At 37.7% G+C, this 25,118-nt stretch overlaps 4 protein-coding genes and 1 pseudogene across 4 annotated transcripts; 4 read left to right on the top strand and 1 right to left on the bottom strand.

Moving 5' to 3' along the window:
* Positions 1 to 111: 111 nt before the first annotated feature.
* Positions 112 to 2,863, bottom strand: LOC112187678 (plant UBX domain-containing protein 1). Its single transcript, XM_024326566.2, has 7 exons — positions 2,715 to 2,863; positions 2,016 to 2,112; positions 1,807 to 1,875; positions 1,478 to 1,545; positions 1,210 to 1,339; positions 1,021 to 1,125; positions 112 to 644 (listed from the first exon to the last, which is right to left on the bottom strand). The coding sequence occupies exons 1-7, from the start codon at positions 2,784 to 2,786 to the stop codon at positions 445 to 447; spliced, it is 741 nt and encodes a 246-aa protein (XP_024182334.1). The 5' UTR covers positions 2,787 to 2,863; the 3' UTR covers positions 112 to 444.
* Positions 2,864 to 4,365: 1,502 nt separating this feature from the next.
* Positions 4,366 to 9,815, top strand: LOC112188335 (AUGMIN subunit 6). Its single transcript, XM_024327425.2, has 13 exons — positions 4,366 to 4,742; positions 4,837 to 4,893; positions 5,021 to 5,115; positions 5,517 to 5,667; positions 6,027 to 6,152; positions 6,278 to 6,434; positions 6,579 to 6,639; positions 6,721 to 7,042; positions 7,183 to 7,308; positions 7,709 to 7,870; positions 7,979 to 8,207; positions 8,354 to 8,704; positions 9,211 to 9,815. Exons 1-13 carry the CDS (start codon positions 4,527 to 4,529, stop codon positions 9,249 to 9,251), a joined length of 2,094 nt encoding a protein of 697 aa, XP_024183193.1. The 5' UTR covers positions 4,366 to 4,526; the 3' UTR covers positions 9,252 to 9,815.
* A 1,121-nt stretch (positions 9,816 to 10,936) lies between these two features.
* Positions 10,937 to 14,626, top strand: LOC112186132 (serine/threonine protein phosphatase 2A 57 kDa regulatory subunit B' theta isoform). Its single transcript, XM_024324489.2, has 3 exons — positions 10,937 to 11,097; positions 11,561 to 13,023; positions 13,762 to 14,626. The coding sequence occupies exons 2-3, from the start codon at positions 11,818 to 11,820 to the stop codon at positions 14,122 to 14,124; spliced, it is 1,569 nt and encodes a 522-aa protein (XP_024180257.1). The 5' UTR covers positions 10,937 to 11,097; positions 11,561 to 11,817; the 3' UTR covers positions 14,125 to 14,626.
* Positions 14,627 to 14,776: 150 nt separating this feature from the next.
* On the top strand, positions 14,777 to 21,563 carry LOC112185320 (annotated as a pseudogene).
* A 431-nt stretch (positions 21,564 to 21,994) lies between these two features.
* LOC112186133 (CREB3 regulatory factor) lies at positions 21,995 to 24,859 on the top strand. Its single transcript, XM_024324490.2, has 8 exons — positions 21,995 to 22,264; positions 22,361 to 22,427; positions 22,584 to 22,682; positions 23,367 to 23,537; positions 23,681 to 23,746; positions 23,865 to 23,942; positions 24,271 to 24,372; positions 24,571 to 24,859. Exons 1-8 carry the CDS (start codon positions 22,134 to 22,136, stop codon positions 24,721 to 24,723), a joined length of 867 nt encoding a protein of 288 aa, XP_024180258.1. The 5' UTR covers positions 21,995 to 22,133; the 3' UTR covers positions 24,724 to 24,859.
* Positions 24,860 to 25,118: the final 259 nt, after the last annotated feature.

The following is a 25,118-nucleotide window of genomic DNA, read 5'->3' as shown; positions in this document are numbered from 1 at the left end:
GTATTTCTCTAAATCATCATTATTTTTGTATTAAAAAGTGGGAATAAATTGGACCATGAGAAATTGAGAATCACCCATCCCAAACCTAAATTCTTCTACTAAACTTTAATATAAAAGGAAAAGGCTAAAGAATAAGCACACCACCTACTGCGGCATTCTACATAAAAGTTGTACATTATTACATTGTTGGAGAAAATATAAACAACCTTAACAAAGCACAGATTTGGCAAATGTAAAAGTCATCTCTTTGAACTCCTAATAAATATTTGCTAAAATTTTTTTTAAAAAAATACCTCCTTATAAACATCTGAGGCCTAGTTGCAGCCATCAAATAACTGTCTTAACCAGCAAAATGTTACAGAAAGGGACTTGCGCCCACCATTCCACAGAGCATCAGATGATGAATAGCGATTACACCTCCAGAAGTTGGTGATTTGATCCATATCACATTTTCAGCCACTTTGGCTTAACAGATTTTTTCTCGGCAGGCTTCTTCTCTTGGACAACAGGGGGTGGTGCCTCGTGTATAGGTTCTGGTGCAGTCTGAACAGGCTCTGCATGCTCTTTCACAAGTTCCTGACCTTTCAAAGACATGATCTCGTCGTGAAGGAAAGGACCTGACTTGACATCTGTAGTATCATCACCTGGACATGTCACACAGATGGTTAAGCATTTGGATGTAGCCATTGTTATTCACAATCATGGTCAAAATATAGGCACATCAGTGAAAGAGAGATGGTGCACCCCTCTTCTTCCCCCAACCTATCCACTTCCCCAACAGAGTTACAAAGATTGGCAGCATCCTCACTTGTGTAGAAATTCCATATTAAATGTGTATGAATCTATATAATTAGTGTCACATAATCTAAAACAAGTTTGAGGTAAAATTTTTGATTCCTCAACAGTCATTTAAGACAAATACATCATAGTAGAGAAAGAGAAAATCAGAAAAAGCATAGATAAGGCAAAATCACAAAGTTCAGTGGACAGTTACTATGGCACTGAAACGCGAGCTCTAACCTTTTGGAATATCATATGAAAAATATACAATCGCACCAGGAGCAAAGCCAGCAGAGTAAAAGTCCTGTGTCATGTCTTTTATCAGCTTCTTAGGAGGAGTAGTATCTGCATATGTAAATGTTAGACTCTACTGCATAATCAGTTATTCCTATATGAAAAGGTCAATATTTCAACTCATAATCTACATACATATGTGGAATGATAATTCTGGTCGAGCAACCACTTTCATAAGGAGATCAACCAAGCTCTGAATTGTTTCTGATGGATGAAAAGTGGCCTCTAATGTTGTATTATCAGGAAAGCGAACCCTGATCACAGCCTGCAGATATGAAACTAGTCAAGAATCGGAATAGGTTATGCATCAAGCAGCAAAAGAGTTGATCATCTACCAACAAGAATATCTAGAAACCATCACTACATCAAGCAGCAAAGAAATGCTTAAGGGTCTAAAAACCACCTTTGTTATCCTTGACCTGCGAGCTGCCTGTTCTGCCTCTCTAATCTTTCGTGTTTTCAGGAACTTATCTGTTCATTAGTAGGTTTAAGTATCATTTGCAAAAGTAACTAGTGTATCAATGTAGTCCTATGAATGTGCAAATAAGTAAAAACTAAAAACCTAACAATTATCAAATTTCTTTCAATGTTATTTGCTTTTTGTAAATAATAAACTTCAAAGAAGAAGAAGAATGTGTTTCCCATTCCACATATAATTGCTAGTAAAATACGTAAGAAAAAGCGTCTACTTTTCTCCCTGAATCTTTATCATGCGGTTTCTATCAAACTCACCTTCCTTCTTGGTATTCATTATCCGATAATAATCCTCTGCAGTGAACTCATAAAGGTCATCTGGCTCCTCTGCCAGAGAAAACACAACAGAAAAGAAAAAAAATTCTATTAGGCAATCTCAATGAGCTTGCATTGACAGATATTCTAAAGCATGCAAAAGTCTCATCTGAATGTTGTAGGAGGAGGATAGAAGTTGAAATTCTTCGTACCAGTATTGGACTCTACATTTTGCGAAGAAGAAGATGCTGCCGTTTCAAAAACACGAATTTCTCTGCCAAACTTTTCTTTTGCTGCTGTGAGCTTGGCCTGAAATCACCCCCCACAGAACAAAAATCCAAACGTAAATGTCATATCCCAACAACAGATATATCAAGAACCATCTAACATTAAAACTATAATGGTCTCAATCCCAAAATTGTTACTTCGTTTCTTAACACAACGCATTAATATGATAAAACCAGCACTGATTTGCAAGCACCGACTTCATTGAAGACTTGAAATAGAACAAACACACAAAGCAATAACACACAATTGATACAGAAAAAATCACTGCAGTAAAAACTGTACTCACACTCCAAAAGTACCAAATTTCACCATATTTTAGCTGCACAAGATTCATTCCTTAATATCTACCTCCACCAATCACCAAAAGCACCAAAATTTATATACAAACTAAGTAACCCATTAACAGAACCAAAACAAAGTTCGTTTCTTTAGCAGCAAACTACCTCAAACCTAAAGATTAACACATTTTGCACCATACCCACAACTTAAAAACAGTCAAAAACCACTAATCAACACCTAAAACCCATCATACACAAAACCCAGATCGAACCCAGTAGCCAAAACCAATACAAAAGAATCAAGAAAATATGGCATGGATATTAAAAGCAGTTGGGTTTTCAAACCTTGGCTTCTTCGGCCTCCATGCTATTAATGTTGGTGACCCTCCTTCTTTTAGAAGAAGAATCAAGGATCATAGAGAACACGCCTATAGAACCCAGAAGGGAATTTGATACTGGTTTTATGGGTTCAACTTCAACTGGGTCGGTTCAAGAGTTTCCTCTTTGGACTAGAAAGATGCTTACCTTTATGTACAGGGAATAGTGGGCTGGGCTTTTTTTTGAATGTGGGCTGTTGAATGAGCCCAAATTTGTGAAGTTGTTTTCTTTTTGGGGATTGTGTTAATTATCTGGGGGAAAGTATTGGAGATGAAAAGCTCCCACCAAACTTTTCTTTTTATTGCATGAGCCTTTGGGTTTACTCATTCCTTTGTTTACAATGAAGCCATGTCTAATCTAGTGATAAAAGTTGGCATCCAAGCTAAGCAAAAATGCAATGAGGTCACTACTATTTGTATATCATCACGTTTCATATGTCATATGGTAATGTACCTAGCTAGCTAGGGCTCTTTTGTTTACTTATCTCTTTACTAATCGACATTTCATGGAATGATAACTAGCAAAGCAATTTAGGTGAGGTCGACCCCAAAATGGTTTAGGTGGATTGTAGTCTCCGATTATCATTGTTCGTTAGGGTTTTGGTCCTTTGTGATGTAAACTTTAGTCATTATTCATTAATGGAAAAAAGAAATGTATATACTGTTTTTCCTAACCAAGTGAAAGAATCAACTTATAATTTCATCGAATGAAGATAGTATAACAATATACGTAATCTAAGCCTTGATAATGAATTTACTACATATATAGCCAGCGTAATACAATGTAAGAGCTGATTTCCTTGTAAGAGAGAGCATTTAATTTTTATTTCTTGTTGATAAATATAGCTTTTTGGTGAGATAGTTAACTTAATTCTCCACGGGAGAACAAAGAAAGTTTACATCTTATAGTTACAAGTATATACCATTGAAATACATCTTTATAGTAATCTATATGGTATAACTTAATCAATTTTGTATTTGGCTATTAGCTGATTGAAATATAAAGTTGGACATCTAGAAAGTTGACATCTTATCGTTAACCGTGGTGAACAAAGTATACATTATTTGCTTTGTTCAAATGTGTCACCGCTGCTCCATTATAGACATTCTCATGATATAAAGGAGAAAGTTTTCAGTGATGATTTTGCGTATCTACTGCATTAACCACAATACAAAACTATAAAAAAAAAAACATACTCAAAACACATTTCTCATTCACATTCAAAAAACTTTAAAATGTCTTAATTTATTTTCAAATCATATACAACATACGTGACGAGACATGATTGGACGGTCGGACAATCTTAAAATCGAGTCATATCCGGCCTGTCTTTCTCCGACTGCCCTACTAAAAAAAGCCCCCTCAATAAACAAAAATAGGAACTATCATACAGTGGTGCGGCGGAGCAAGGTATCCTTCTCACCAAACCACACTAGACGACGACACATAAACGAATCCACAGGTGGCCGGCAACAGTTTCACTGGCGCACGTCACAAACCGGGGCCCACCAACGCCCATAACAAACCTCCAAATTGAAAAAAAAGGAAAGAAAAAAAATCAAAAAAATTTAAAACCAGGTCCCGGCACTTTCCCATATTTAAAAAACCACCCCAGTTTATTCAAATTCACGATCTGAAAAAAAAAACAAAAAAACCAAACCTTTCAGACCTCCATTTCCGATTAGGCCAAAAGCGAAAAACCAGAGAGAGAAGAGAGAGAGAGAGAGAGAGAGAGAGAGAGAGAGAGGAGGTTAGGGTTAGGGTTAGGATTTGAGGGTGATGACTATGGACAGAGAGAAGGAGAGAGAGATAGAGCTGGAGAGTGCAATGTACACTAACTGTTTGCTGTTAGGTTTGGATCCGGCCATTATCGGACTCGGAGCCTCCAACTCCACTCCCCGGGTCGGGTTCTTCCGCCACTCCAACCCCAAACTCGGCGAGCAGCTCCTCTACTTCATCCTCTCTTCCCTCCGTGGCCCAATTCAATCCGCCAAGGTAATAATAACACACCGAATTCCAATCCCCCGATTTTGATGTCGCTCTCTACGTCGTCGTTTTACGCGACACCTCGTTTTTGATGATCTTGCAGGATTTCGATAAGGTCTGGCCAATCTTCGATTCTACGCAATCTCGCGATTTTCGTAAGGTGAAAAAAGCTTGAAGATTGATTCCTTTTTTCTTTTTTTTTCTTTTTTGATGCTTTGGTTTTGGTGCTTGTTGAATTAGGCATTGTGTTGGTGTTTGAAATTTTGGTGTGATTTTTGGTTGTGAAGGTTGTGCAAGGGATTATTAGCGAGCTCGAATCGCAAGGGGCGCTTCCCAGGAGCAATTCGAGGGTTTCATCACTTGCTACATGTTGTGGACCGAGGTTGGTTGATGATTTATTTCTCCTGTTATTGTTTTTTTTTTTTTTCTTTTACTGTTTTCGTAGTTAGTTCATTCGGTTTTTGAGTGGAATGGAGCTTGTTTATGAGTAGAAAGTCTGAAATCTACCGATAAAGTGAGGTTGTAGTTTTGTTTAATCCAGAAATGACTGCTAAACTAATGCAGGGAAATGTAGCTATGTGTAAGAACAGAATTTGTTTTCTTCTCAATCAACCAATTTATGGCATTAGAATTGAAAGTTCGGTGCTTTATGAGTGTTGACGTGTCTGCCTAGTGAAATGATGATATATTAGTTGTGCATACTCATAGTTCTCAATTTAATGATGGCGATGCATTTGGGTCCTTGTGATGGTATTTATGGTTCATTTGCTTAATGGACTGCAGGTTTGTAGAACTTCTGTGGCAACTTTCTTTACATGCGTTGCGAGAGGTTCATAGGCGGACATTTGCAGCTGATGTAGCTTCTAACCCTCTTCCTGCGTCATTGACGGATGTGGCCTTTTCACATGCAGCCACTTTACTTCCTGTTACAAAGGTAGTGTTGACCACGCACGTAAAACTTAAAGCATGCATGATGTTTGCTACCAATAGCGTTTTGAAGTTGTGATCGAGTGTGTTCATACTTATATTGGTTTTGCATCATACATTCATATATGCCATGGAAAAGTTGCACGTACTTACAAACTCTTGACTGAGTCTTCAGGTTTAAGGTTTTCTCTAGATTATAATGTTGTATAATGCTTTAATTGTGGAAAGCATTTTAGAAGAGGCTTAGACTGCTATAATTTTGTCTTCCTTGGCTTCCTTTCCTCTGTTTGCATATTCTCTTATGTCGGTTCCAAACTGTTTACTTGACCTTCAGTAGCAAAGATTTGAGCTTATTATTTTAAACAGGCTAGAATAGCACTTGAAAGAAGGAAGTTTCTTAAGAATGCGGAAACAGCAGTACAGAGACAGGCCATGTGGTCAAATTTGGCTCATGAAATGACAGCAGAGTTTCGTGGTCTGTGTGCTGAAGAGGTATAGGAGTAACACTGAACAACTTATTTTTACCGGACTTAATGGAAAATTCTAGAAGTTTGCAATTCATATCCAAGTTTATCTTTTGTGTTCTGATGTGTCTCTTCGTAAAACATGAATCCCAGGCTTATTTGCAGCAAGAGCTGGAAAAATTACATGATCTTAGGAACAAAGTCAAGTTGGAAGGGGAACATTGGGATGACCTTGTATCTAGTTCGAGTCAGAATTCTCATTTAGTATCCAAGGCTACTCGTTTGTGGGAGTCGATATTAGCCCGTAAAAGTAAGTCCAATCATCATCCTTGTTGTAGTATTATCAAATTGTGTCACACAATTATGTATTCATTTATTTAGTTCTTTAATTTCTGGTTAGATTCATACTCAGTTAATCAGTTTGATAATTCAACTCAATCTCCATCACTTGTAGGTCAACATGAAGTTCTTGCTTCGGGCCCTATCGAGGATTTAATCGCTCATCGGGAGCATAGGTAATATACTGTCAAATATCATTTGAATTCACTAGAGGTCAATCAGCAATTTACCTTTGCATGCATAATTTTCCTTTATAGGTACCGCATTTCTGGATCTTCTTTGCTTGCAGCTATGGATCAGAGCTCTCAGGTTCCTTATGCAGATGTCTTATCTGTCCAGTCTGGTGATTTTACTCCTACACATGTAGATGATAAAGAGCAGAGTGATGGTTCATATGTCAATATTAACAGAGAAAAGATGAAGAATAATTTAGATTCATCCCATTCACAAGTAAATGATGAAACTCTTCATCGAGCAGATGAGAGAAGTGGAAGAGTCCACCCAACTGTTGACGTGGCAGAAATTATCAGGCGTTGGACACATGCTTTACAGCGTATTCATAAACAGTCACTTCATATGGTAAGCACTTGGAATTATGTTTTTGATTTTGTTGGGAAAATGATTTGAAAGATTGCATTCTTTTAGTCGTGCTTATATGCTGACTTGGGTCTATAACCTCTCAGTAATTGAATCTGTATTGTGCAAATGGTAATTTGTAGGCAAAAGCTAATGAGGGAGAGGGTCCAGAAATTCTAAGAAGTGCGCATGAAGGCAGTTCAAGTGGTCATGCCGAGTCATTAGCTGCAACACTAGCTGAACATCAGCAGCACTTGGTTAGCTTTCAGGTAAGCTTATGCTTTAACTGAACTGGTTATGGCTAAAGTGCTTCCAGCTTCTCAGTTTGGACTTATGTAGAAGTTAGAACCAATTCTTGTCTAACATGGTAGACATCTAACATAAACTTGTAATGAAGTTGTTATTCATTTGAATCTTCATATATGACATTGAATTAAGTATTTCAATTTGAGTTATTTTTGTTGGTATGAGGGAATGTGGGATAGTGAATCCTAGTATGCTTGGACTCCTAGAACTGAATAGACATCGTAAGGCAGGCAATTATGAAATTGAGACACAAGTGGTGGATACGCCTTCTGGAATTCCCGCGATGCAAAATTCATTTTTCTTGAATGTCCTTGTATAATCATCTGATGCCATGCTGAGATTTTCCAATTGTAACTTGTATAGGTTCTCATTAATCAACTGAAGGAAGTTGCTCCAGCAATACAAAAGTCAATATCAGAATGTACAGATAAAGTAGATAGCATTTCCTCTAATCTGCCTCCAATGACTAAGCATCCTGGCCGCTCAACCTCACCTAGTCAAGCACAGAGCAGTGGAAGGACATTGGTAATACACTTATCTATTTCATTCAAAACTAGTACCTACTAAAATATGTCCAATATTGAATGATTGCAGTATGATTTACTCATATTTTTTTTATTTGGAATATTTCAGGAGAGCACTGATGATGTGGCTGAAGTCACTTCGAAGTTGTCCACCTTTCAGCTCGAAAAGGTTTCAGCCAGTGCGCCTGCTCTAAAGCTCCCCCAGTTATTTAGCTTGACGCCTAATTCTCATAAGCGCCTTGCTTCAGCTACTCAAATAAGTCAAACAGAGAATTTTTCTGAAAGGAAACCTTTGGAGCAGCCTCTATCTAATAATCACATAGATAATCTGCCACAAGGTCTGCTGTGTGTCCTTGCTGTTCATTTTTGATTGCATGTATAAGTGTTGGCTTGTGGAATGCCTTTCATTTTGTGCATGGATTCACAATTAGTTGTGGAACAGCTTTATCATGCAGGATTTTGATATTTATTTTCATGTATGCAGATAGTGATAGTAATTATGTCCAGAATTTAAAGAGATCTGTTAGAGAAGCTGCTTTGTCACGGAAGTCCTTCCATTCCAAATCATCACAAGGCAGTCATTCTGATGAAAGCTCAGAGCATTTCTTTATGCCTCTTTCATCATCTGGGTTTTCTCGTCTGGGTCCAGAATCTAAAGGGGGTTTGATAACTAGTTCGCATCATGATTATGACCAAGTAAATGGGTTTCTTTCAGTTACGGGTTCAAACAGTGCTGCTTCTGATGCACAAAGATCGTTTTATGACTTTGAGGAAGCTCGGGAGCAGGTCTTCTCTCCTCCTTTGCTAATAGAAGATGCTTATGAAGACTTACTGGGTATGTTGCTTAAGGCACTGACTATTCTAGTTAGTAGGCTTCTTTTTTATTTAGTTTTTTTATATGCACAGATTGTTGACTGGCTACATTTTAGTAATAAAGTGCTTCAAATTGAGTATACGGTTCTCTGCTGGTTCAGGCAACTTTCTGTTATATAGCTTATAAAATATGTCACAGAACAATCATACAATTACTTATTTTCTTTGAAGCATCCCTGAAAATATCCACATCCTTATTCAATTATGTTCTAGTTAGAATAGATCTCCATCGTAGCTCAGCTCCATTTGTTATATGATGAGAGACGTTAAAATGTGAAAACATCTTATGAACTCCACGCCCCCTCTTTCTTTCCTTGTCTGAAATAATGAATGCATGCACTCTGGTTGACCATGTCTAGTGTTCGATATTTTGGTCTAGAACTAGCTTAGTTAAACCGTGATGTCTTTACTTTGCTCTTACTCATAATTTCTTCCCATTCATAGACAAGTTTGTTGACCCTTTTGCAGCACCGCTTTCAGAAACTGAAGCAGCATTAATGGAGCACTGAAATTGGTTGAGGAACAATTTGGTTACTGTGATGGTTTTGGTTGCCATATCTCGGGACACTTTCCACTTTCCTAATAATTGTTGCATGATTTCTTTGATGTTCTGTACATTTTCACCCTCCAGCTCAGCACAGTTAGTTTGTTGGAGGGAATTGTGAACCAACTAGCAGTGCTGCTGTACATGCTTGACTGCTAGGAACTGAGATAATTGTATCATGTTGAAACCTCTACCTGGAGCTTAGAAGCGAGAGAAATCTACAGCTCCAAGCAAATTTTTGGGGAAGACAGTTTCTTGGAGTGTTTTTGTCCACAGATGTTACCTAGGAAGAACTACTACGACATCCGACTGATGGATCTGTAAGTTAAAGAAGAAGTGTATCTTGCTCTTGCAATTCTTAGCCCTACAGTGTGCTGCGATACTTGTTTCTCCGAGTATCATGATGTTTAAGTCGACTGCCAAGATTGATTGTTGGTCCGGTTTATGTGTATCTGATTAATTTGGACACAGATGTATGTTGCTCAGAGCCTCGAACGATAGAAATGAGAAATTGTTGTTGGTTCTTCTGTGTTTTTGTACAGTAATTTTTCTTCTCCATTGCTGGAATTATGAGTAAATTTTACTTGTTTGAGTAGAAAAAGATGAATATTCAAATTAATCTCTGTGATAATATTCGTCTTTTCCAATTGTAAGATGTTAGACTTGTTGCAATAGGAACAGGCAACTTGGCTCCATAATAAAACAAGAAGCTGTGAAACGACATGTTTCGCTCAGATCCCGGCGGATTCGAAATAAAAGACCTCAGCCCTCGGTCACTGCCAGTTGTCACATCTCACTGTGCTTGCCCTGTACCAAGTGCTAAAGTTATGAGCGGAATTACCATTTCAGCCTTTCTCATTCCTTTTAAAAGTTTTTTTCTTTTTCTTTTTTCTGGCTAAAAAAGTGTGGGTAAGAGAAGAGCTTGGGAAAACTAATCTCCTATCAGGGCTTCGTTGAATCGTCACCAGTAAACCGACTTCCACATCAGGGAATACATGTAGCACAACAGATGAGTGGGAGTTGTAGATCACAGACACAACGCCACTTTGGGGACTACCATTACACTTATCTTAGTAACCTCCAATTTTTTTTGCTCAACTGCAGCACACGCATTAGTGGACTTACGGAATTCGATGGATACGGTCGTACGCTTTAACTCGATTATCCACTAACAAACTAACAAATGACTGCTGACAGCGGTCGTTAAACTTAAGTTGAGACTCAACCACAAACGAACCTACATCAACTGAACCGACCCTTATTGACACCTCTCAAAAGATTTGGTCCCCATCTGAGTGAAAGGTTAGTTTGGTCAAATGGGATAGCTGGCCTCCCATCCTCTAGAAGTCTAGAGTGAATAAAAAAATCCAAACTGGGAACAGTGTCCGAGTATGAGTCAAGAAATTTCTTTAAGTTAAAATAAACCAAGGAGGGTAAAAAGAAAAAAAAAAGAAAAATCAATCTGTTTATGCTTTTTTCAACAACCAAAAACATTATTATACTTTTGAGTGGAGAAAAAGATAAACCGGTTTTTATCAAATTTACAATAATTAGAAACTTTCATCTAACAAAAAAAAAAAAAAAAAAAACGAAATCAATACTTTGATCAAAAAAAGAAAAAGAAATCATCCAATAACAACAGCCTTACAGCCGCCAAAGATTGCTGTTCTTCAACACCCACCCACCTTTTTCTTTCTTTCTTTCCTTTTTATTTTACTGAAAAATTTATATTTTCTCCTTCCCTTTCTCTCTCTTAAACAAACAAGAAGCAGAAGCGCTGAAGCTAAAGCAGAAGCAGCTCAACTTTCTCTGTAAGCATCTAAGAACATTCATTAATTTCTCCAAAGATTGCTCCTTTATTTCCATCTTTGCATCTCTCAAGCTACCTGGGCTTGAAAAATTTGGGTTTTAAAGTTGTTGAAGAAACCAAAATGGGTTTTTTAGATCATACCCAGATCTTGTTTCTTTCTGATCCAGCTGAATTGGGTGTTAATTTTTGGGAAGAGGGTCAGAGATTCAGTAATGGGTTTTCAAGTTTTTGATGTTTTCAGCTCAAGTCAAAGTCTTTAGCTTTTGAATGCAAAATTTGATGGTTTTATGCATCTGGGTTTTCGTCTATGTAGGTTGGGATGTTAGATTGTTAGTTGTGAAAGGTCAAAGTTTAGTATTACTTGAGCAAAGTTTGGGTTGTTGGGTTTGATTGATATGGATCAGAGATCATGAACTAAGTAAGCTGCTGATTTTGCATTGTTTTGTTTCATTGGAATTATGCAGCTTTTGATATCTGTGCTCCAGATTTCCTCAATTGGATTGGAACATTTCTTTTTTAGTTGAGGAAGATCTGTGTGTTCATCAAGGAGAGAATATAAGCAGCTTACAGTGTGATTCTTGCTTCATTGGGGCGAATTTCGGGTTAATGTTTTCGGGGTTTTTCTCGGCTCATTGAAGTTGTGTGTGTGTTTCCTCCATCAGTGATGCAGAGTTTGGTTTGAAAGTGCAAGAAGAAGAGATATTGTTTTACCAGTTAAGTTATGATCAAACAGATACTTAATAGACTTCCTAGGAAGCCCAAGTCAGCTGAACATCGTGAAGGAGGAGCCTCGAACACTTCTTCAAATGCTTCAACCAGTTCAAGAAGCGGTTCAACGAGTAGTAAATTTGCAAACTCGGGTACTACGTCTCTTTCAGGCCCTAATTCTACTCCTAACTATGGAGTAAATCATGGAAGCAAGCTTAACCAGGATGTGAATGCAAAGGTTAATGGGAATTCATTTGCTTCATTGGAGGCATTGCCTAGCTTCAAAGATGTTCCGAATTCGGAGAAGCAGAACTTGTGCATAAAAAAGTTGAACTTGTGTTGTTATGTGTTTGACTTCACTGACCCAACAAAAAACCTCAAGGAAAAGGACATCAAGCGACAGACGTTGGTAGAGCTTGTGGATTACATTGCTTCTGCCAATGGGAAGTTCTCAGAAAGTGTCATTCAAGAACTTGTAAAGATGGTGTCCATAAACTTATTTAGAACATTCAGTTCTCCACCCCATGAAAATAAAGCTCTAGAGGCCTTTGACTTAGAAGAGGACGAGCCCTCAATGGACCCCGCATGGCCGCACTTGCAAGTTGTGTATGAATTGTTCTTGAGGTTTGTGGCATCACCTGAGACAGATGCAAAGTTGGCTAAGAGGTACGTGGATCACTCGTTCGTTCTCAAGTTATTAGGTCTTTTTGATTCGGATGACCACAGAGAGAGAGACTACTTGAAAACTGTTCTGCACCGAATCTATGGGAAATTTATGGTGCACCGCCCCTTCATCAGGAAAGCAATCAACCACATCTTCTACCATTTTATTTTTGAAACTGAAAAGCATAATGGGATTGCTGAGCTGTTAGAGATTTTGGGAAGTATAATCAACGGTTTTGCTCTGCCATTGAAAGAAGAGCACAAACTCTTTCTGGTTCGAGTGCTTATTCCACTTCACAAGCCAAAATGCGTATCCTTGTACCATCAGCAGCTATCTTATTGCATTACCCAATTTGTGGAGAAAGACTGTAAACTTGCTGATACAATAATCCGTGGGTTACTAAAATATTGGCCTATTACAAATAGTTCGAAAGAGGTCATGTTCTTAGGTGAGCTGGAAGAAGTTTTAGAAGCTACTCAGCCTGGAGAGTTCCAGCGCTGTATGGTACCATTGTTTCGCCAAGTTGGCCGTTGCTTGAGCAGTTCGCATTTTCAGGTTGGTGGGTCACCTCTTTCGTCTGTTTCCTATTTGGCAGTTTATCTTGTATGGGTGTCCTGTAGTAATCTTTGTAATAGTAGAGGTGGTGATAGGAATACAGTATATCACTGGTTTAAGCTGTGTGAACTAGTTTGTGGGTGGTGAAATACTGAGCTCTAGAATGTTTGTTCATGTAGTTTGTATTTCTCCCTCCAGCATCTTAAATATATGTTAGTGATTAATTTTACTGCCATCTAGGGGTCAAGAATAAAATGGAGATAATGATGTTCTGATTTATATCGTAAACTGATAAAGGTGCACCTTAGGTGTTTCGAATTTGCAACCTTGGATCTTAAGATGCTTGTTTGAATCATTTAATGCAATCCTACATTTAGGTTGATATGAGAACAGTTCTTGGTTAGTTACCTGTCCTACTTTGAAAGAAAATTTCTGGTTATACCTAGTTAAATACCGTGTCATGGATAGTACATAGAAGGACAAACTGAGACAAAATGTATGGTAATAGATATACAAAGTTTCCTCAATTTACTTCTTTACTTTAGTGCTATAAAAAATTATTATTCTTTTTCAATAAGAGGGTCAGTTAGCATTTCTGTACAGTAAATTTACAGTTATGCTCTCTCTATCTCACTCACACAGTCACACATATATATACCCTATTTGTCTGATTTTCAGTTTATGCTCTCTCTATCTCGCTGACGCGTATATGTACTCCTATTGGTCCTTTAATTGCAGGTGGCGGAAAGAGCTCTGTTCTTATGGAATAATGATCACATTTCAAACTTAATCAAACAGAATCGCCATGTTTTACTGCCCATCATATTCCCTTCGTTGGAGAGAAATGCAAGAAATCACTGGAACCAGGCAGTTCAGAGCCTAACACTAAATGTCCGCAAGATATTCTCTGATATTGACCCTGAGCTTTTTGAGGAATGCTTGCTCAAATTCCAGGAAGATGAAGCACAAGAGAAGGAAATGAGTTTGAAACGTGAATTGACTTGGAAACGTTTGGAAGAGATTGCTGCAAAGAAAGCTTCTGCAAGTAATGAAGCGGTGCTTGTGTCCCCAAGAAAAGCCATGGGCAAGCCTTCTGGCTAGCAAGTTAGAAAACCTCATAATGTGATCACAGTGGTTTTCATATTCAAATTATTACGCAGACCATAGACTGACATTGCTATATAAGTTCTGAGATATCGATCTTCTTGTTGTTGGTTCCTCCGGTGCCTTAACTTCCAAAATTGGGAATGTCAGGTGATCAAGTCACAGAGCATGAATGGCTCAATCTGGAATACAATTAGCCCCCTTTTGGTTTACCATGTGGGGTGTGGGCTGTATATATTTGATTGGGTGTAGAAGAAGAACAAAAGGGTGTGCTGCTGCCACAGACATCATGGTCAAATTGGAGAATTGGCTAGTAAGTTACTCCTTTTGTCATCAGGGTTTTTAAGTTAACAAAAGGGCTTGAAATTGACCTACTTTTGGATTTGGTTTAATAGAGATATCATTCCTATCATCATCGATCTTTAGTTACATGTATTGTATCATGTATGTATCATCAAACTATGTTGCTTCTGCTTTTGTGAATGGATCCTTTCATATACCTTGTATAGTTTCGAGTCGTCAAGCCGACTTTGATGTTTCGGTCATTCATTTATTCATCACATTTGCTAGCTCCTGGCAGTGTGTTTGAGTTTCCTCAACAAGTTTATGCTTAGCGTGGAAGACGCATCTATTATGGATGAGCTGTGAGATGGGTTGGCCAACTTGTTTGCATTTGCACACATACTCTAAGCAATAATTCGTATCCCCATCATTTACAAATGGTCTACCTGTTGTTGAATGCTGAATATACTTGGCTTTGAATACTGAGTAGTCACAATATAACAATCTAACTATCCTAACAGAATGTGAGGCAGGCCTTGTGCCTATGGCCTCGAAATTTTAAACTTTAAATATAGATTTGTGCATGTTTATCCCTGATTTTGAATTTAGAGTTTTAGACCATTCACTTTTTTAAAAATTTTTTTGTTCGACAGATAGGGAGAAATTATAACATCACTGAAACAATCATCCTTGTTCAAGAACCGCCATTCTAGCAACAATAAAAAAACAAAACAAAAAAAAATTACTAATCCAAAGAGAATGAAAACCTACCGCTAAAATTAGATGCAGAGGAGTAGAAATCATTGGTTCCCACTGCCTTCTTTACCCTAGTTATTCTGTCAGTCCTCTTCGCTTTAACAACCAAAGAAACCAGGACCTGCCAGTTTAAGAACTTCCTGCCCTGCATCCTTATATGGGCCTTTCCAAGACGTCCCAAGTACGTCACGGTGAAATTACAATTTCATTATATTTTTACACATATACATGTAAGAGCTCAGCTGGCCAGACGTAAAACCCTAGCCGTGACCATCAAGTTTTGTTTGTGCTTAAACCCTAGTTCTTACACAAAGCAAAAATAAGCCTACCATGGTGAAGTCGTACCTCAGATACGAGCAGGGGGCCGCCTTCGGCGTCATAGTGTTCGGCGGTTCAAACATCACGTACGACGGCTCCGGCAAGCACCTTGTTGCTATGGCCCTGGAAACGCTGCACGTGTGGCACGCGCGTCAAGGCATTTGCTCCAAAACCCTAACTCCTTCTCTGGAACATCCTACTTTGGTCACCTGCATTGCGGCCTCACCTAACTTACCCTTTTGAGCCTTCTTCACTCACTCACTAACTCCAAAAGTTCTGTAGTTGTGAGCATTATGATGCTACCTTGCGAATGTATTTCTTATATTCAGTTTTATGCAATTTGAGGCAATGTATATGTCACTAGTTTTGATTGATAAATGCAGATAGCCTGTGGGTATGGAGATGGTAGTATAAGAATTTGGGATTCTGACACTGAAACCTGCGACAACATTTTCAATTGGCATAATGGGGCTGTTACTGCCTTACGGTACAATGAGCGTGGGGATATGGTTGCATCTGGAGGCCAAGACAAGGACATTGTATTATGGGATGTGGAGATGGGCGAGGGCAGATATCGTCTCCGCAGGCACGCCGATCAGGTTTTATTCTAGTTCTTCAAATGAAACTTATATGCATGTTTTCTTATAACTCTTGATAATCCAATTTCAGGCTGTGGTTTTATGACTTATTTGTGTATATTTCATGTATCGTAGGTCACTGATCTTGTTTTCTTGGATTCTAGTAGCAAACTCGTTAGTTCCTCAAAAGTTAAATTGTTGAAAGTGTGGGATCTTGGAAACTTGAATCAAACCCCGTATTGCATGCAGATCATAGTGAAATTTGGTCCATAGATAGGGATCCAGATGAAAAGTATTTAGTCTCAGGGTCTGCAGACCGAGAACTAAGATTTTACACAATTAAGCATAACTTGGAAGGTGGCCAATCCATTTCTAATGGGAATGGAACTGAGATTGTGAGCTTTGAAGATAACAAATGGGAAGTTTTGAAGCTGTTTGGTGAATATAATAAGCGGCAAAGCAAGTATAGAGTTGCAACTGTAAGGTTCAACAAGTCTGGAAACTTGCTGGCTTGTCAAGAGGCAGGAAAGACAGTAGAAATATCCAATGTGTTGAATGAGGCTGAATCAAAGCGTAAAGCAAAGCGCAGGCTTCGCCGGAAGAAAGAGAAGAAAAATGCAAAAGGGGAGCCTGAGGTGATGGAAGATGGAGACACAAATCATGAAGCTGGAGAAGAAGGAAATAATCATGTGGTTACTGTCTCTGATGTCTTTGAACATCTCCAAACTATTCGAGCTGCCAAAAAGATATGTTCCATCTCTTTCTCTCCAAATCCGCTACATTAGCTCTGTCGCTGAACAATAATTTGTTGGAGTTTTATTCTGTTGAAGGTGCAGTGACAAAAAAAACACATACTATAGAGCTCCAGGGTCACCGATCTTCTATTAGAAGTTTGACACTGAGCTCAGACAACAGCTTTGTGATGTCAACTAGTGATACTGAAGTCAAGCTTTGGAATCCTAGTACCGGTAACTGCCTTCATACTATTGACATTCCAAATCTAGTGAGTGGTTTTATCCTTCACAATAACAAATATGCACTTGTTGGATCTAAGGGTGGAAATATGGAGATTATTGACACCGGGAATGCCACTGTCACTGAAGTAGTGGAAGCTCATGGTGGTTCTGTTCAATCTATTGTAAGACTTCCCAATGAAAATGGTTTTGTCACAGGAAGTTTGGATGGTTATGTTAAGTTCTGGGAATATGAAGTCAAACAAAAGTCTCCCCAAGTATGTATTCTCTAACTTTTCCTATTTGAAGTTCTAATCCTATAGTTATAGTTTAACTTCTCCTGTATTAACTATAGGACTTAACTCTGGTGCTGTCTTAGTTCATATTTTAAAAGTAGATCAGCCTTTGTGTCCTGTTTTCTGAAGTTCATAAAAGCATTGATGATATGCAAATTGGAACCAACCACTTTTAATACATATTGATCATAGTCATTTCAACAATCAGGAGAATATATACATCCCTAGTTTTGATCTCAGAGCCTCTATATAGATACATTTATAGGTATGTGTGCTTAGATAGTTACTTACATACATATCTGTGCACGTGCTAAGGTAATTAGAAGAATGTTTATCTTTCTTTTTTATAAAGACATCTTTGGGTGAATTACTTATTTATGATACGTTTCTTCTGTGATAAAATGCCATTCTTGATGTTGCCTTCCATTTTTTTTTCTCTCTTCTCAGATGTGTATCAGTTCGTCATCTCCATATTAATCTGGTTAAGCTTGACTGCATGCACTCTGTTTGTAACAGGATTCTAAGCACCTAATGGTGACAAATGTAAGAACCATGAAAATAGATACTGACGTTCGTGTGGTTGCTGTTAGCCCCGATGCCAGATATATTTTGGTTGCCTTGGACTCCAGAGTAAAGGTCAAATTGACATAATCATCCATTGCATTGTTTCATTTAACTACCATGTTATAAACCCAGACATATTTAGGCTTTCGACTCTGGAAAACGTGGTAAATTTGAGTAGGCATCATTTTTTAGTTCCTCCTTTATTCATCTGAAATTATTTTTCAACACATAGTTATATCTATAAACATGCATCACGAAATTTACTACCTTGATTATTCATGTAGAGCTAGAGTGTTATATAGTGAAATGCCTAATATGAGCTTGGATGAAGTATTATAAGGCTCGGATACAGATTCTGTATCCGAATTTTTTATTTTATTTTTCTATGTTGCTTCTTTCCATAATATTACTGTTTTCATCCTGCGTTTGTAATTTCAACTAATAATATCTGCATTACTAAGCGTCTGTTCTTAACTTGGGCATTCTATTTTTAGGTATACTATATGGACAAGCTCAATCCTTTCCTTACCTTATTTGGTCATAAGCTGCCTGTGCTATGTATGGATGCATCATCTGATGGAGATCTGATAGTGACTGGATCTCAAGACAAAAATTTAAAGATTTGGGGTTTAGATTTTGGCGACTGCCACAAATCAATGTTCTTTCATAGGAGCAGTGTTAAGCAAGTTAAATTTGTGTCAAATACCCATTACGTGGTTAGTGTTGGTAAAGATAAGCAAGTGAACTACTGGGATGCTGATAAATTTGAGTTACTTTTAACTATTGAGGGACACCATGAGGGTGTTTGTTGCCTCGCTATTAGCAACCTTGGTGATTTTTTTGTTACGGGATCTGTTGATCGATCCATATGTTGCTGGGATCGTACTGACAAGCCATTTTTTTGGAGTTACTTGCTTCTTCTTAAGGAAGAACGCCTTTTTTCCACCTGAAATTTGTACTAATAACTAAAATTTGGTTTCTGTCTTTCTGGTGGCACTGGTACTGATGCTTTAGGTTGAATATGTACTTCTTAAAAAGACATGTTCTTGCCCTATTAACAAGCTTAGTTTGAAATTTCAGGAAGAGAATCAGAAAAGGTTGTTAGAATGTTATGAGTCTGAGCTCAAGCATGCAGCGGAAGAAGAAATTCCTGAGAAGGGAGCTGTGGCCTTATTGGGAAAGGAAAAAACAATTGATCTGACAGATGAACTTATTAATGCACTAGATGTAGCTGCCAAATATGAGGTAAATTTGTTTCTGAAAGTGATTACATTTGAACTTTTTCTTTATGGTCAAAGATTAGGTTCTCACTTGATCAATGATTCTTGAAAGTGAGATAACATTATATGTGCACCATACGTCTCAGCATATATTAATTTAAAAATTTTCTTTTGAGAAGTAAAGAATATGTTGAAAGGGGAGACATCTCAGCAGACACACTCTTCGAATGTAATTCAAATATGATAATCTGATTGCCTCCTCCAAGTTACAAAAGCGCCTGAATTTTAAGCTTCAAGAATAATAAAATTCCTGAATGACAGATGCATGTTCATTATGAATGTAATGTATTACAACATGTATGATGAGTGGATCATCAGAAACTAAAGACCACATTTGGCAATGCTTGTTTCTTCATTTATATGCACCATGCGTTATTTAATCAAACTCAATATATTGAATGTTTCAACTTTCCTCTGTTATGATTTTTGAATTGTAACTTGTACTGATTTTGAATTACAAAATCACAAATTTATCTGGAAAGCACTATGCCAGATGGTGATTGTGCTTGGAAATAAGGAAAAAAGAAACACCGGAAGATGAGGGCTCCAAATCTTAAGTATTGGAACCTGTTTTTCTCTGAATATTAAAGACAATGAATTTTGCTTTTGGAAATTGGTGAACCATTTTACCGCCTCTCATGACCTTTTGGTTCTTGACTTCACTAACCACCAATCAAACGGAAACTTACTACTAAATATAGCTCTAATTCTGTAAATATAGTCTTAGTTGTATCTCAATTGAATTGTTTCACCATGTCATTTCAGGGAAAAAAAGTCCAGATCTGATCATGTTCTGTATGCACTTTCAAAGATTAAGAGTGATCTGGAGTTGGTGCTACTGGTATGCTTATGTTTTTCCCGATTCCCAAAATGGGATGCTAAAAAGTTTTAGAGCTCTTTTTTTGTTTGCCTCATAAATGATTGTTCGAATGCAGGGTTGGGGTTGGTCTAGTTGTGTGGAATCAGTACAATATTTGTGTTGTCCTTCTCAAATCTTTGTTAAAATTGCATCTTTTTCTTGTCTTAACTTTCACACTTTATTTGTTGGTGCAATGCCATGCCATAAGGAGCTAGACTAGCTTACTTTTATACGTATATTTAGGGTTTAGGAACTAACTGAATCAAAGCTGGTGTAATTATCTGCTTCGAAGGAACTACTGAATAGAAATATCTACTGCACCTTATTGCCTTAAGCCGGTTGAACTTTTATTTTTGGGATTTACTATTTATTTTTATTTATAAGGTACGTTATGCATGGTCAATATATATCTTCATTGTAATTTAAGATTACTAACATCGGAATTGCAGTGCTTACCGTTCACAGATGCTTTGAGGCTTTTGCCTTACTTGGAGGACCTTGCTTCATATCCTGACCAGGTTGGCGTCTGTTCATTTTTTTCAATGGACTTTGGTCTGCGGTGGTTTATAAACTCTATCTATTCTTTCGCACAGTTTTCTGTAGTGGCTTATGCCTCTTATACCCTCTTGTCCTTGTAAAGTTGTAATACAGCATGCTTTGATTGCATCATGGTTCTTAGAAAAAAATCACTCATTTATAAATTGCCCCTTTTTTGAAGGAATGGAACTTTCCAGTTTAGTATTTAAGGTTTACAACTGCTGCAGTTTATCGATATTTCCTTTTTTCCTATGAGAAGAAAAAAAAAAAATTCAGGTTGAACTTGCGAGCAGGGTGGTTACATTCCTATTCCAGATGCATTTCCACCAGTTGGTTTCTACGCCAGCAATTAAACCTATATTAAATTCTCTGAAAGAGACTCTTTATCCCGGATTAAAGGTAACGGTACCATTCAGCATTCATTTTAGGACACAAAATCAGAAGTTTAATAGTTCCTTTCAAGATGATTCTCCTTCGAATGCATGTAGTTTCTATGTAAAACATAAAGAAACTTGGAATTTCTGTTGACATGATGAGGTTTGGATATTTCCAGGAAAGAAAAGATATTATTGGTTACAACATCGCCGGGATCAGTCACATTAAGGTGCGAATTCATTGTCTTTTTGGAACTTAGTTTATTTATTCCGTTTAATGTTTCAGCAAATGTTGGATTCGAGATCAAATGTCAAACTCAAGTTTCCTCTAGATGCAAAAGAAGAGCGTGAAAGAAAAAAAATCAGACTCATGATGTGATAGGAATGCATACTTGCCGAGGCTCTCCCTTTTTCTACAATTTGATCGCCGTGACAACACTGACTGACCGGAGCTGGCCTGTCTGTTAGCCTGAGAAGGAAGTGAACTGAATTGTGAGCTGTTGCACTAGTATATTTCCTTGTATGGATTGCGAATATTGGATTATGAAAAAGGCTACAACACAAACTCCTCCTACAAAGCATTCTACTTTTCTAATAAACTACACTTCCAGTTAATTATATGTGCTCGCGCTTTCTTTTGGAACCTGGGGGACAGAGAAAGTGACTTCGTAGTTTTGAATTCTGAGAACCTCCTTCGAATTCTAGAACTTGAGGGGTCTCAGAGGCATCTCGTACTCTCCAATTTAATCAATCATTCAAAATTAACGAATTTGGGTCATTCTGATTCATGTTTCGGTCGACCAAAACACGAACATGTGTATAACAACTATATAAGTGAAGTAAAAAATAACAACTATATAAGTGAAGTAAAAAATAAAAAGTAAAAACAATAATTCCCCTTGAGAATTGTGTTGGTTATAAACTCTCTACCTCTTCTCGGCCAAGAAGCCGAGCCATTCTCCATAGCTCCATGGAGCCGGTCAAAGTAGTTTCTACGTACTTCACCACGTGATAGAGAGAAGAGAGTTACAGAGCATATTAGCTCCGTGGAGCCGGTCAAACCATCCGTGGAGCCGGTCAAACCAGCATCTACGTACTTCACCTGTTCACCATGTGATAGAAACAGAGCTAGAGGGTGCAGGCTTTTACAGTTGCAGGCCCTTTCTATATTTGCATACCATCTTCATTGCTTGGAATCAATAGGACTTGATGTCATCATACCCAAAAGTTGAATACATCCAACTTCTCCCAACTGGTCCCTGCAACACAAACTCGCTCTACAACACTCTCCCCTACTCTAAATACTCATCCTTCCCACACCAATCAAACTCCATTTCAAGGTATGCTAGCGTCTTCTTTGTTCTTCATCTTGCTTAGAATCATTGTTCAACTTTTTTCTGCTGTCTTTGGTCTACATCTGTATCTTCTTTCACCAGATTTGTTTCTGCAATTCCGAGGATGGTGAAGACCGAAGTCTCTGAAATCCCGAAGATTACTTACCAGGTGAGTTTAGCCTTCTTCACTGCTTTTAATGCTTCCTTGCATAATTTGAATATCTACTTAATGCTGCCAAAATTGAACTCTTGGAAACTAGTTTTGCATCTAAATTTTTTTTACTGTGTTCAAAGATTTTCTTCCTTGAATTGTCCTCGTTTTCAGGCGGATATGATGGATGAATTGAAGGCGGCACATGTTCTTATGGGTATTGGTGCTCCGGAGGCGGCGGCGGACGGTGTTCCTGCAGCGGCTGCGGCGGAGGTTGCTTATGCCTTTTTCACTGCTTTTATTGCTTCCTTGCAAAATTTGAAATTTTTATTTAGTTTTGTAAGGGTATTATTTAGTTAGAAAAAAACACATTTTTATAAGAATTAATTGAAAATATGTGTTGGTTAAAGAAAATGTCTTTCTTCCTTGAACTGTCCTGGTTGATTTTCCTGATATAAATTGTGAACAAGCTAGCTAGTGTTGGTAGAAATTTGTTGTTATTAAATTTTGTGGATTTCCAGAAACACTATGATTTGCTTGTTGTGGTTGTTTTATCTGGGACTTAATTGGGTTTTAAGGAGAGAAAAAAAAACGGTTGGAAATTCTGTTCACATGGTTAGTTTGTGGATCCTCAATTATCTCTAATATGCTTAGGTTGTATGCTTCTAGTAACGTAAGTGTGTTAAAAACAGCAAGACAAGACGCTTCAGATACATATCTGGCATGAATCATGATCATAGGGTAAAGGTAACTGTTGCTTGAGGGTAGAAAGAGAAAAGGTAAAAACAATAAGAAAACTTGAATTCAGTAGATGAGGAATGGAAAGGTAGAAACGAACAAGTTGTGAATGAAGTCAGGGAAAGTGAATTTCGTCAAGATGTGAATGTATGAGTGGAAGTATGCTTTAATTTGGATGAAGAACGTGCATGTATTGATGGTATGAAAAATGTCTTGCAGGAAAGCAGATGTGGTGGTGGTGATGAAGAGTCACGCCCAAGTTCTAAGGCTGATGAAATTAATATCCCCCCTTGGACACTAATAATCCCAAAGTTGGAAGATCACACTAATCTTCTACAGCTCCCTGACGATCAGGTTGTGGGTGTTCGACTTCCAGCTGACCTTGATTCAGTAAGTTACCCTAAAAGATTTTATTGTAAAATTCGAAGCCCTAACTTACTCACAAATATTCTACATAGATTCTTTTCCCTCCAAGTATGGACATAATGTATTGGTTTATTTGTATTATTCCTGAATTCAATAATGTCTTGTAGGTGAGTGCAGCTACAGCGGTCATGTTAGTGCCAGTGCTCGGTCGTACTATGAGCCTTTTGAAAAAAGTGAGTTGCATTGCACAAAAAGTTGTCCTACTAACCCAAGTGTATATATGTTGGCATGTTGCTTTGGAAGTTTTAGAGTACTCCACTGAAAAATTATGTCCCTCTGTTCCATGAACAGAAGTTACAAAAGGAGGTTGCTGGATATGATGAGGACGACGACGATGACAACGAGGAAAAGGATGTTGGCAATCAACATGTAAATGAACATTTCAATTAAGTTGTTGCATGGCTTCTATTATCAGATATAATTGACACATGAAACCATCTAGGATGAAACCATCCAGACCTACCTATTTGGGTGCATATAGCAAGAGATATCAATGCTACTATAGTAGTGAACCACCCAGCCACTCCTATATATATATATATATATATATATATATATATATATATATATATATATATATTGTAGATTGCTGCGTCACTTTTCCACACTTTTTCACTTTTGTTACATTTTTGGCTCTATCCAGACACAGCTCTACTCTGTAGTTAGCCAAATTTTAAACTCAAAGTTATTGTTGCAGGAAATGAATCAGGAGGAGGGTGAGCAAAGAAAGGAGAATAAACATAAGGAGGATGTTATTGTTTTAAGTGATGACGATGAAGATGACGAGAAGGAGAAGGCTGTAAGTCATGTTGGGTTGCCAACTTTTTTTTTTTCTGCTGTCTTTGGTCTACATTACCTATGGATCTGTGGTCTTGTTCCTTCCTTTGAGCTGTGTTGGTAGAAATTTGTTGTGATTAGATTTCGTGGATTTCAGTGTTTCTGATGATCGATTTGCGTTTTCGTATCTGGGACTTGATTGGATTTTAACATTGAACAGGGGAAGGTCTATTCAAAGCCGCTGTTGATGAAAATGAAGGTTGATGACCTTAGACATTTAGCTGTTAAGCTGCGATTGAAAAATAGCTCCTGGGATTCAAAGGAGAAGCTGGTTGATCGTATTGCAAAGGCACTAGGTGTTTGTAATGAATAGTTTATGGTTATTGCAACCAAACTAGGTATTTAAGATTCCATAAATAATTTATGACAATTTGAAGGATCTTTATTACTTGTGTAATTTGTGAAGAGACCTGAAGAGTTGAGCATCTTATTGGATGCTTCTTAAATTGAGTTAGGTTCATATAGATCTTTTGCCCCAAATTTGTTGCTTGCTGAATTTTCGAGCTTTAGTGCTCTTTAGATGATTTAAACGCCTCACCAAGAAAATATAAAAACGACGGAGTTCCTCCTTCATAGAAATTAACTAAGAAATCTTGTGATTCACGTGCTAGTACACATAATAATTTTATTTTCCGCTAAACTTATAAATTGAACTACTCAGACAAGTGTTTTTTTATTACAGTGGCGGCTAACAGCCGAGAAAAAAAA

The sequence above is a fragment of the Rosa chinensis genome, chromosome 2, assembly GCF_002994745.2.
Source record: "Rosa chinensis cultivar Old Blush chromosome 2, RchiOBHm-V2, whole genome shotgun sequence".
Classification (NCBI taxonomy): Eukaryota; Viridiplantae; Streptophyta; class Magnoliopsida; order Rosales; family Rosaceae; genus Rosa; species Rosa chinensis.
Note: the sequence above shows the minus strand (reverse complement) of the source record. Positions and strands in the feature narration are given on the sequence as shown.